The sequence below is a fragment of the Cuculus canorus genome, chromosome 2 (genome assembly GCF_017976375.1).
Source record: "Cuculus canorus isolate bCucCan1 chromosome 2, bCucCan1.pri, whole genome shotgun sequence".
Taxonomy (NCBI): Eukaryota; Metazoa; Chordata; class Aves; order Cuculiformes; family Cuculidae; genus Cuculus; species Cuculus canorus.
Window position 1 is genome coordinate 84,097,111 of NC_071402.1, and position 12,863 is coordinate 84,109,973.

The 12,863-nt window shown below is 35.0% G+C and overlaps 1 protein-coding gene across 3 annotated transcripts in view; it reads right to left on the bottom strand.

Moving 5' to 3' along the window:
- Window positions 1–404: 404 nt before the first annotated feature.
- Window positions 405–12,863, bottom strand: part of CDH9 (cadherin 9) — a 96,167-nt gene continuing 83,708 nt past the window's right edge. For 2 of the 3 annotated variants that reach the window (XM_054059997.1, XM_054059998.1), the window contains exons 9-12: window positions 12,732–12,853; window positions 4,790–4,907; window positions 4,456–4,707; window positions 406–1,916 (exon numbers count right to left, since the gene is read on the bottom strand). In XM_054059997.1, coding sequence (XP_053915972.1) covers window positions 1,429–1,916; window positions 4,456–4,707; window positions 4,790–4,907; window positions 12,732–12,853 — 980 coding nt within the window. In that variant the 3' untranslated portion in view covers window positions 406–1,428. Of the gene's footprint in view, window positions 1,917–4,455; window positions 4,708–4,789; window positions 4,908–12,731; window positions 12,854–12,863 lie in introns of all 3 variants that reach the window. The other variant, XM_054059999.1, reaches the window with a different exon arrangement.

The window sequence follows — 12,863 nt, forward strand, 5'->3', positions numbered from 1 at the left end:
TAAAATAACTGAATCTTCCAGACAAAACCTTAAAATATTATTATTATTTTGGACATCTTTTGCATTTGGTTTTCCCTAAAGTCAATATTAAAACCAGAAATGCTATGGATAGTGTACTCCTATATTGTTGATATCTTTGATTCTTTTGCATATATTTGAGAATTCTTATTTTTCTTTTTTTTAAAACAAATATGATTAAACCTTGCAACTCTCAGTTTGATCACAAGTGATCCAGGTAAATTCCTCCTACCCTGTGCTGTGGAAAAAAAATTGCATAGGATAAAAGCTGAGCCAGCAAATAGATTTTAAATGCAAATATATACTCTAAGATTTTAATTAACATTTTAGAATATATACAATATTTCTTTGAAGAAAGAGGACATTAACATCTGGCTTGGTTTGCTTTGATTTAAAAATAACCAGTTATTAACATCATTCACCTAATTTATTCAAAACCCAAAATTAAGATTAGAATACAACCCGCTTCCTTTCATTATTGGTGTTTGCTTAATTATTGCATTTTATTTAAAAATCTTCTTATAAAATTGTTCTCTCATCTGCCAGAATAAACATTCACTGTTCCTTAAATCCCCAGGTATATATCTGTTAAATTTGCTCACTGGTCACTTTTTCATATAAGAAGGTATGTGGGGGCAAGTTTCACAATGAAACTATACTATTATATCATATAGTAATACACATTGGAATTCAGACTGCATTTATTTATAAGTGATTTTCAAAATAATTTTTCTTTTTTTCTACACTGCATTCCCATTACAGAGCACTCTCCCCATATTGTTCTTGCACAGTACATTTCAACCTCTAATCCAATATAAGAAAAAGCATTCAAAAATTAAGAATTCAACAATATGCAGTTTCTTTTCGTTCAGAAAGATTAGACAGTTCCTTATGATTAACAAAGTACATGATTAAGTAGTGTTTTTATAAATACTAATTTATTTAATAAAAATACAAAAATATAAATATACATATATAAAAATATGATGAATCAACACACAGACATTCTTCAACTCAATAAATATGGCAGTAATAGTAATCTTTTTTAAAGTATATTTTTGAGATTATGTTACAACGTGGGTGCACACTGTCCCAACTAGTAGGAAAGACACTGCAAAGCAATTAAAAAATTGTTTTCATCTTGTTAATAAAGGCACAAAAAGCCTTTTATTATCTTTTCATTGTCAATGAAAACTTTTCATCAGAGGCTTCTAGGCAGAGAGGGTGAAGTTTTTTAAAATCTAAATCATTCATATTCATTCACGTTGACTTATTGATTAAGCAAACCCTTACTAAGACAACATCTATTTTTTGTAATTTTTTTGTTCTCAACTAAGAGAGAGTAGGCCACTTCATCTAGTAACATAGACACGAATTCCACTTACACTGACCAGGTCACAGATTACTTTCTCAGTCTCGATCACTGTCCTCTCCACCATACATATCTGCTAGTTTTTTAAACCGAGGTCCCCAGTCACTGAGGTAATCATAGTCTTGGTTGCCTTCTGTAGTAAGTGACTCCAGGGAGCTGAGTGAATTTGCTATCGAATCATTTCCTTCGTAAGCATATGTTGCTAGAGAATCATAAGGAGGGGCAGATGGATCTAAGTCATTTTCCTTTAACCTTCTATGAATAAAATCTTGGATATCAATATTTTCCCAAATAGGCACAGTTCGTCTTATCTGAAATATAGTTTCTGGAATAACATCTCTTCTCATCTTACTTTCTTCCCTCGCTTCTGGATTTCTCAGTGTGCCAATGTCAAAAGCCTGCGTGTCTTCTTCCCCACCTCCTTCATCATTGTAGGTCACGATGTTGTCCCGAATATCATCTTTTGAGATGATCAAGGGTTCTTTCTTCCTCTGTCTCTTGAGAGCCATAAACAGGACAACTAGTACTGAAAAGAAACAAAAGGTGAATGAAGAAACCGATAGTTAGAAATTAAATAAAAAAAATAAATATTTTGCATTATCTGTTGAACTGGAAGGCTGATATGGGATTTTTAGTAGGAAAATAGTGATAAAAAATATCTCTAACTTGAAGTTAACAAGGAAAATTATTAATGATTATAGCAGTCAAAATCATGCTTCTTCAAAACTCTAGGAGGAAAAATTAAAATATTATATATTTGAAATAGATAAGCAGCTAAATGACATTAAAAAGCGGACAATATCTTAAAATATACCATCCTACTAGAGTTTGACTTTTATTTTATTTTTATGAAGAACCAACTTCCTGGCAGTCACTAAGAGGGATTTTGTCGAATGTAGTTGAATCTACTCGGAAAAAAAATAATTCGCACTCCTGGAAGATAATGATTTAGGTATTCTTAAGTGCCTAATTTGCTCTTGAAAATGGGATCTACAGATCCTTGTGAAAAAAAGAACATTAAAATCTTCAGGTATCAACATTTTTGACAAGACTGTTTTGGAATCAATGACTGCAAGAACAGAAATCTAATTTTTGCTACTAAACGTTTCTTTTTAAGAACAAGATTCTTCTAGTTTAAGAAATATTAGTTGAACAGCTCTTCCTTTTGGAGAGATAAGGATTGACACAAAAATGAACTTTTATAGAGGGAGATGAAAAAATGAAATACAATACATTCATTCCAGTGCCTAAATGATATTGATTTCAGTAGGAATTCATTGCTTAAATGTATTTAAAATATCTGACCTTAGATCAGGTAGCTGGAGTAAATAGGAGAGGCCAGTTAAATCATCTGTCGATAAGGTCTAACAGTGGTTGCTGAATCACACATTGCAGTAGTGCCAAGAACTTTTGTTGAGTCTTAGAAGCAAAGTTTTTACTCTGAATTGTTTTAGTGCTGGCGAATAAAATGGAAGATTGGACACACTGCAGGTAGGGAGAGGGCAAAAAAGTCTTCCAAATACAATGATACAATTCTGTGAATGTAAAACCTGTTCTGTTTTTTATCTATACAAGAATCATTCTTTTCAAGTTTTTATAACTTTAGACAAGTAATAGCCCACTTAAGTAAGTTTAGGAATTACATACACAAGAGTAGGGCACATCACTAAAAGGTTGTTATGAAGTGTATTTCACAGCTAGGTACTTAATATGTCTCTCCTGTTTTGGGGATGATGACAGCAGTGTACTATCCTAAAACACTACGCTTTGTTGAGCAATTAAATGAGCTGCCAAGAACACCACCAACAACTAACAGTTCAGTTTAGATGCTCTGTAACCTAATGCTACTCTGGCTTCAGCTACATCTGTAACACAGGGTCTCTTGACCCCGGGGCTAAGAGACACAAAGTAGTCCCATGTGTTCTGCACAGCACTTGTCCCTGAGCCTGTTCTGAGTCTCATGTGCTATCATTGTGGTCCTAAGGGACAATTTGATTTTTGTTTCTAGTTCAATTTTTCTGTACTAAAGCATTGCATTTGATCAGAGTGATGTTTTTTATAGTGAGTGAGTAAGGATATGTGTTTCACGGTAATATTTCATACTCTATTTTGGGGAATAAAAGGTGAATATGAAGACACAACACCTGTTGATGTGGTGAACTATGCAAGGTGGAGAGCCAAATCTGGCAGAGTCACAACTATTGTGACTCTCTGAATATTTACTAGAGGTAGCTTGGATCCAGTCTAAAAATTCAAAAGACTTAGTCCCTTTAGAATTATATAAACTGACACTTTTATGGTGTTTACTGCACCCATAGTAAACTGTGTTTGCTAGAACAGGTGAAAAGGGAAAGCGGCTTTCCTAGGCTTTGACTGGAAAGTAGAGAAGATGGCACTTTTAAGGAGGCACTTCCCTGGTAGGCAAAACAGCCAAGCTTAGTTTTCATATTCTTAACATTAGGTTACGAGTTAGTATTTACTCTAGTTTCTTAATCTATCACCTCAACTTTCTAATACTTCTGCTCCTCGGTCACCCAGCTTCCGTGCTCCTGGTTTGTTTAATCAGTTGCTCTTTCTGCCACATGCGAGCAGTGGAACATTTCTTTTCTCTGCTTTTGAGCTAAATGTTTCCTGATATTACAAATAATTAATCATTATATAGCTAGTATAATTGATAATTGTTTCAGGAGTACAATTTGAAAGTCCTTGATATGAATGAAGAACTATTTATAACATAAAACATTACTCAAATGATCATGGTATTTAAAACTGACCCTAGATTTTCTAATTTATTTAATCTAAGTAACATTGATATCCTCATTCTTTAACACATTCTTCTGAATAGTCGTGATGACAAATAGCCAATAGTAACTTTCTCTACTATTCTTGTAGCTCCTTTTCCATCTTAAAAAACAGTCAATGAAACAAGAAACAACAAAAACAAAAGACCACATGAAGTAGGAAATATTGCTCTTCAGGGTTACATGAATATTGAAGGGTATCAGAGATCTAGAAGTGAACAGACCTTTGCCTGATTACTTAAACATCTCATCACAGGTACTTACCTAGCAGGATAATGATGCAGAGGAGAATGGCCACCAGTGCCCCTGTGCTGAGGCCAGCAGGGAGGAGCAAGGCTTCGGCATTACAGGACTGCATGTTCCCTCGGCTGTCACAGGCACACACTCGAATTGTCAGTGTGCCGGTGCTGCTCTGGATTGGGTAGTCATTATCAAATATTATGATTGGCAGGAGATACATACTCATCTTACTACGGCTGTATCCATTTCTTCTAGTCATAATTCCTGCTGTGTTATCTAGAATGGAAAAACAGAATAAATGTGGCTGAAAGATGTTTTATGTGATATGGAGGGAAGAAAGATACTGGTCAGCAGTTACCTTTGTTGTCTACAATGGAGAAATTTGGATGAACAGCAAATTCTGGCACCAACTCAAAGAAAAATCTGTGTCCTCGAGGAGGTTCATCTTTGTCAACTGCACTCACAGTCTGTATCAGCTATAAAGAAAAAAAATATTTTCATGCTATTTTATAAATATTTCATTTTAAATCATGTGTCTGTTTTCATGTCCAGTAAAAATCCAGTGAATGTGTCTTCTAACTCAAATGTTCTTGTCATAAACACAGGAGAGGCTATAGTAAGCAAATTGTTCTTTATTGTTTAAACATATAACAAAGGATGAAAAGGGGGTCCGTTTGCACTACAAAACAGCTGTGTGGTTTGGTTTGTACTCAGTATCCCACAATTGTACAAAAACAATTGCCCTTCTCAATAAGCCATAAACCTCTTGTGGCCTCACATAGCTATGACACAAAGTAGCCTGTGAATCAGTTGTTAAGCAGGTTTAATTCCCAGGCCACCTCAACGGCTCCTGGCAATAAATTGGAGTACTCCAGTGGCAGGATGTTTAGTTCTCCTGAGGTAAAAAAAAAGAGATGCCTTACTCTCTCCTAAATTGAAACCTCTGGCTGTAGAGCTTTACAGCTGCCCTAACAAGACCACCTAAACTACGCTGAGAAGAAGTGATAAAAGTTCCAGCATAAGGTCAGAGTAGAGTGGACTTAAAAACAAGAGGCTTCAGCAGTACCTCTGGATTGTTTTCTTGGTGCATCAAAACATGCCAATATGAGTACTCATGTACATACAGACAAACAAATACACTAGCAGTTTGACTCTTTTTCTGTCTACGTGCTGCTAGACTCATAGATAGAGGCTAAGGAAAACAGCTGCAGAACTGAGGAAGGAAAAGCTATCTGGGAATGGTTGTGGTTTGTGAAATGACTTGCAATAGTTAACTCTATACAGGGTTGCATGAGTCATAGTGACTCCAGTGACCCCTATTAATGACTGCCATGCCCTTTGCACTCCCTAATGGGTATCACACCGGATAATGACCCATTCCCCACCTGGGCTTGCAAGGGCAAGTTTGAGTTCAACTACAAGATGACAAAGCTTGGTGGCATGAGGAGTATTAGATAAATGTAATTGTTGGGCTACCCAAAACACTGAAGTATTTTTCTTACTGTATCATCCAGAAACCTGCTGCTCCTAGTGCTCTACTGCAAACTTAGTATTTGTCCCATTTTTTTCTGTTTAATTTTGGATACTTTTATTACAACTAATAATATTAAATTGCTATTTATAAAAACAGTAGAGAAAATCTGAGTTTGGCTCATTCACTTCCTAGCAGCTCCTTCTAAAGTAACAACATATTTTGGTTTTGGCTTTTAAAAATAATTTTCTTTTTATTTTTTGAGGCTTACTGTGGAACTCAAAAGGTAGTTTGTGAACATCAGCCTTGTACAAGAGGATATGACTATAGTGAAAACTGGATTGTACAGTTTTTCTAAGTGTGATTAGAATAAAATATCACTAATTTTAATGTATTTGATGAACATTGCTCTTTAGATACTATTTTTCTTTAAGTTTTAGCTGTTTCACAAGGTTAGCCAAATCCATGTTTATGCTAAAGCAGGTTGTTCGTTATTTTGCTGAACCTGTGATTATGCAAACATTTTTCCAATGTCTCATTGCTTTTCTTTTTACCAAAATCTGCTTCTGAGAATGTCAGTGCAGAGAGCAAGACCAGGATGGTGCTTAATTTTAGTTTTGTATCGTTTAATGCAAAAATACGACATTACTACCAAAAAAACCCATCCTTCTGATAGGACTAAAATACCAAATTGAAATGAGAATATTTCCCTCTTACATTTTTACAAGTTTTAAAAGACAGAAAAAGTGTAAAAGTACCAGGGAGAAGAGAATTAGAATAAATGATAATATTTGTGCAATTACTTGCTGAAATACTCATGGAGAAAAAGTCATGATATAATAGGTTCTAGAAATTGCACTTGAGTATCATGGACCTTTCTTAGATGTAATCAGTGAGGTGTTTGTAGGATCTGGATTTGATTCCCTTCATGTGCAAATCACATGGAAGAGGACAATTGAGCCAGGCATAGAGGAATCTAATTACGTTGAAAACTTATTGTTGAGGATAAGGCTGAAGAAGGGGAAAAAAAACCCCAAACAACTTATTATCTGATATAACTAGTGGCTGAATAAATTGAGAACCAGCTGCTCTTCTGAGAGCAAAGATGGTAGAATAAAAGAAAAATGAGAAAAGATAATTTCAGGTGAATTTTTCCAAATGTTGAATAGATGAAAGGAAATTAGAAATGTTATCTAGTTAAACATTTTTCTCAGTTATACAGCTGTAAATAAAAGAGAATGATATTCACGATAATTACTGCAGAAATGAGAGAGATGTAGTTACTTTTAAGTATCATGGTTATGTAAAAAAAAATTTAGTACTGTTTTATGTAAATTTTGTAATTTCATGTTAGAAATGTATTCCTCCATTTTAAAGCAGTTATGAACATTGAGTTATGGTCACTCTTCACCAGGACATCAGAGAAAGATCTCTGACACTGTAAGATTTATGAAGGAAAAGTTATTTCTAGAAAATGGCATTTACACAAATATATTTCAAGCATCTTAGTCTTAGAAAAGATAAAAGGTATCCCCATTATTTATCTTTCTTCCATAGTTTCCCCTGCAAATGAGCACAAATTGGAAAATACAGTATTATTGTCATTGTTTTGAAGGTTATGTGTGCATGTGCATGTGTGTGGGCATGCTTCTGTATTTTTAAAGAAACAGTCTTGTACTCTTGAGTGGATCTTACTGGGTAAATTCGGGTTTTTAGGGGTAGCTGGTCTCTGAAGGCACTGAAAATTTAATCTTGAGCACTTACATAACTTTTCTCTTCTACACTCAAGACAAAGTGGTTGTAGCAGCTTGACAATAGAAGATTAAGGTGAAGGTGAAGGAGGAATTATCCATTGGAAAAATTTCTTGCAGAATTTCTTTCATTATGAAGTCAGCGATTCTGCTAAAGGTTTCGGATCTTTTTCCCTCGGGCATATTATTTTTTCAAGTGTGGAAATGGTTTGATTGTAATATTGTTTTGTGTTTGTTCCGTTTTTGTTTTTTTCCTCCTGGATTGTAACTTACACCACAGTCAAAACTGTGTTTGTAGTTTATGTTTAGGCTACTTTATAGCTATCTGTACTTGTCTCTAAAAAAGTGATCGGAGATGAATAGGCTGCCTAGTAACAGATTCCTTGGGTATCTGGGTGTCTCCAGCACATCCGTAAATGCAGCCGGCTCTCCAGTTTTCAAGCTGTTTTAAGGACAGAAAAGCTAGGTGAGGGTGTTCTTCAACAACAAGGGTCTCTGTGCACTTCAGACCATGCCCTTCCTGTTACCCAGGCTGCATTTATGGACACAGAGAGCTGCACAAGTATGTGATTTTAGCTGTATTCTCAGCCTTGGGACCATAGGAATATAGGAACCATTAAAGCAAATGTTAAGCCAATAGTGCATCTTTAATGGTATAGAGGTCAACACCAGCTAGGCACTTTTCAGTTGGGCTTTTCAGCCTGTTGCCGGCTTGGCATGCCATGTGAACAAACTACAGGTGCATATTGGCTCCAAGGTACATACTTAAAAAATGAATCAACATGCTTCAGTCAGATTCTTGAAAGACTCATTGAAGGAAGCTAAATAGAATAATATCTACGGGAGGACAGATGCAATATATTTTCAGGTAAAAAATTCTATCAATAAATGAAATTTGAGACAAAAATGTCCACTTCTTTTCAAAACAGCAGCAAATCAGTGGTCAATGTTGTATTTTTGAATCTTTTTTTTCAAAACTCCTTCTTTTAAAATTCACTATAAATAGGATAGTGAAAAATAATGTCCATTTCACAGGAATTTAAAGATGATCTGTTGTCTGAAGTTTTAAAACAGTGCAATTGTTATATAGCATGAAAATTGTACTTCCAGTATCAGAGAAGTAAGACCACTGGAGACAAACATTGTTAAGCTACATATACAGTAACAGCTGATGAATTTTGTTGTTTCAAGTATCAGATTGTAGATATGCAGAGGAATAGGAGGACTTCAATTTGCTTGAATAATTTAGGCTTGCTTTCTTACTATGCTATGCTATTGCTTAAACCTTGATATCATACAGCAGAGAAATTTATCAAATGCAACTTATATACTTTCAGCTGCTTCTGAGATAAGACTTAAAAAATATCACTAAGCACTTGAGAAAAGACTGATTGGGACATTTTGCTCTTTGTTTTTGTCTGACACTTTATTCCAAAGTGGTATAAGAGGGAACAGAACAATTCCTGGATCTTTGAGCTCTGACTTTGCCATTTTGGAAATTTGTTAAACTTGTTTTGTGCTGCAAATTTTCCTCAGGGAATCTGGAAAGATCTCACCACTTCATCTGCGATAACTATGAAAAACATATTGTGAAAGCAACTGTGTTTTTGACAATCATCAGAATATTGTAGTGTGCAGATATTATGGGGAAACAATGGAAAAGAAACCTTGTGTTTCTCTTGCAATTTCTTTCTCTTACCCCTTTCACTGCTTCTGTGATCTGGTAGGGCAAATCACTAACTAATCTTGAATATATTAATAAAACAGGATAGTGTAATTGGGTGGGATGAAGATTTTATAGAAGATTTCAAAGTGGCTATATTTCTCTAGGAGTGAAGTAATAATAGAGTTTAAGTGTCCCTATACAGAAGTGTTTCAAAATCAATATAGCTATCAGTGGATGTGTATCTTGTCATTTTGCGGCTTAAGAGGTCACACATGTTCAGGTACAATTTTAGCCTATACACCCGTGTGGTGCTTGCTGCAGAAAAAAACCTCCACTGCTTGTGCGTAAGCTTGAATAGTCTTTTGATCTTGATGTTTTATGTCTAAAGAAATATTCTGAAATGCCTGCCACTTAACAAAGCTTTATGTTTGGCAATGCAAACCATTTTGGCTCTATTCCACAACTGTGTTGGCAGTTTTAAAGCAGACTGAATGCTTATCAGAAATTTGAAAATTCTCCCTTGAACTCCAATTCTTACGTTAAAAGAGCGACAGACTGTTAGCATGAGTCTCACAATAAATCAAGCCATAGGTGTCTGCCCAGAAATCAAGCCAATGAGTGTCTACCTAGAGAAGGCAGCTACAATGTAGAAACAACACAGGACTGATAATTAGCCTTGGCTACACGAAAAAAAAAAAAAAAATGTGGTCTCTGTCTGTTCCATCTGAAAAAGAGAGGAGGCTATGGAGACTAACGACAAGGAAAATCGGCCAGCTTTCTGAAACAGGAATCAAACTCTTCCTCTGTTTTGATATCTGAGAGCCCCTGAATGGCAAGAAAGGATATAGCCTCAGCACAGAAAAAATGACCCAGGTTATTTTCTTAAAAATCATTATTGATTGGTGTTAAAATTAGCTAAATTGTTACTAGTCAAATGTTCAGTTACGTCAGTCTCATTTTCAAGTAAATCTGCCTCGTTTCCATGGAGAGGACTCATCCTTTAATCCAGCTAAAAAGAACCAATTAATTCCTGTGACAAGGGCCTGAAAGATCTTGTACCGGAGCCTTCCCCACAACAGTCCCTGGGACTCTAGCACACCATCAAAGGATTAGAGATTTCTAAATTGTGTGAGAGGAAGGCTGTGTCGTATTTTTCTTTAGCCTGTGTATTAGCCAGTGAAGTGGGACTCGCATGGTGATAAATCTGTTCCAGTCTAATGAGCATAGTTGTTTATGCACCTCTAGAGATAACGTTTCTCCCTAGTTGTACCATTGTTGTTTGGAGACAAAAGAGTGGCAGGGGAGGAGGAGAGACTTTGTAGGATTTTCTTTCTTCTGACCATCATAAGGCTATCTGAAAAACGCAGTGAACACAGCCTCTAGTATCTTCTGATGTTGAAAATGAGTAATATCACCTGGTGTTAGAGAGCAATACTTGATCACTTTGACTCCTTCCTCATGCAACCGAAATTTAGAGAACAGTGTGACTATTAGCTGGGCCCAACTAAAAAAATAAATTTGAAACTTGGCTAAATAAATATATCTTCTCAGTTTGGCTCTCCTGCTATGGGGATCAGAAGTAAAAATGCTGTTGTGATACATGAAGAAGTAATAATGGCTCTAATAAGATGGCTTCTTTAAGTGATCTCTAAAATAACGTGGAGTAATATTAAATGAACACAACACAATTCTATATCTTTATTGTGTTATAGGAGGACCGCTAAATATGAGTGATACAGGCTATCTGGAACTTTCTTGATCAAAATATTCAAGTGTATATCTCTGTATTCATGGCTATTTTTAGGCACGAATATAAAAGTAGTCTTATATAATGAAGGGAATTCATTTTCTGAAACACTGAATCAACTGCATGTAAATGTCCATGTATGAACTCAGATGCCTGTCTTGAGGAAACCAGTCATAAACAAATAGAAGTACAGTCTGGATCTCTGTCTTCTTAACTACGCTTGATGTGCACTGTCTTTCTAATATTTTTGTGTATTTTCCCAGTAAAAAGAAATTATTCCTGAAATTACATTGCTGCACTAGATGGAAAGGAGGTCTGACTAACAGTATTGCTATCTAATAGCCCTCTGTCATTTCTGTTGTTAGAAAAACATAAAATTTATCAGAGAAGTAAAAGAAATTTTAGACATTAATGGATATTTCATCAAGTATGCTGGACTACATGGAAACTGGGATAAGGAAACTGACAAGCAGTATACTTGGACTGAACTTGGTACAAATATATGACAAAACTTGGTTTTGCTGGTTGATAAAATTGCACATGATTAATTTCAATGCAATCTTCATTTGTAAGCTTTGGAACATTTCTTTGTATTATGCAATTAAGATACATTACTCACCTTGTTATCAGTCATCATACTGAGAGTTTAAGATTTATTTGTCTCAATTTCATCTTGTGTAAAGGGATTTTTTGCACAGAGAGAATTTAGGTCATATGCCAGCTGTTTGTAATTAATGACTAGAATTTATTGAATTTATTCCACCTGGAAAAGCATCTTATAAATTTCAAAACATGAGGTTGTAATAACCCCAACTTTAGGGAAGTTCTACTCATTCTGTAAGTCTTAAACCGTATTCTTATGTGACAATTTATGTCACTAATTAAGATACAGTGTTCTTATCATAAACCTCAGTTGGTTTGAAAGGTGCTCTCTGCTTAATTTTCCTGAAACAATTCCTCCCACTGTTATAATTTATTTCATCATTGCCCTTGATATGCATATGCCTTTATTTATGTAATTTCCATTAAAAATAGTAAGACTTTCTTTAAAAAGTATTAAAATAATGGTCAAATACCTCTTCAAAGCCAAGTGATTTCACTCAAAGTATCCTCTCTCTTTCTAAACCATTTATCTAAATTCCAGTATTAGGTGCAAAGAATGAAAAATAAGTAAAATTGATTGCAATCTCCAGTAATCCCTATATCCTCTTTTTCTCTCTTTTTTGGTATTTTCCCTGCAGGACCTGAAATTTTAGACTCGGGTGCCATCTATGTTGCTTTCAGTGCAGCCACTGTGCTATGTTAAATACAACACTGGGCAGTGACCAAGGTAAAACATACGCATGCTTCCTGGTTTCTATCCATATTCCTCAGCCCTGTAAAGGCTTTGGGTGTTGTATATTTTTTTTTCCTAATATTAGGTATGAAAAAACACTATCAAAATATATTTTTTAATTATATGCTATATTATTTTATTATGGTAAAATCATTTGTCTTTTATCTCCTCAAACCTTTTTTGAACCAATTGACAGTTTCTGTAGAAGTTAAGGAATAAAGAGGTTGAATTAGTTTGATTATTTGAAATCAAGATAAACCAAAGTTTTCATGATGATTCTAAAGGAGGGTCTAGTTACAGGTTCTTCAGTAACAGAAGTATCTCTTTACCTGTCCTGCTTTTGCATTTTCACAAACAAATGTTTCATAGTATTTGGCAAATTCTGGTGCATGATCGTTTATGTCTAAAATCCGGATGAAGACAGGTATCTGGCTACTTTGTTTAGGATTATCTGAAACAAG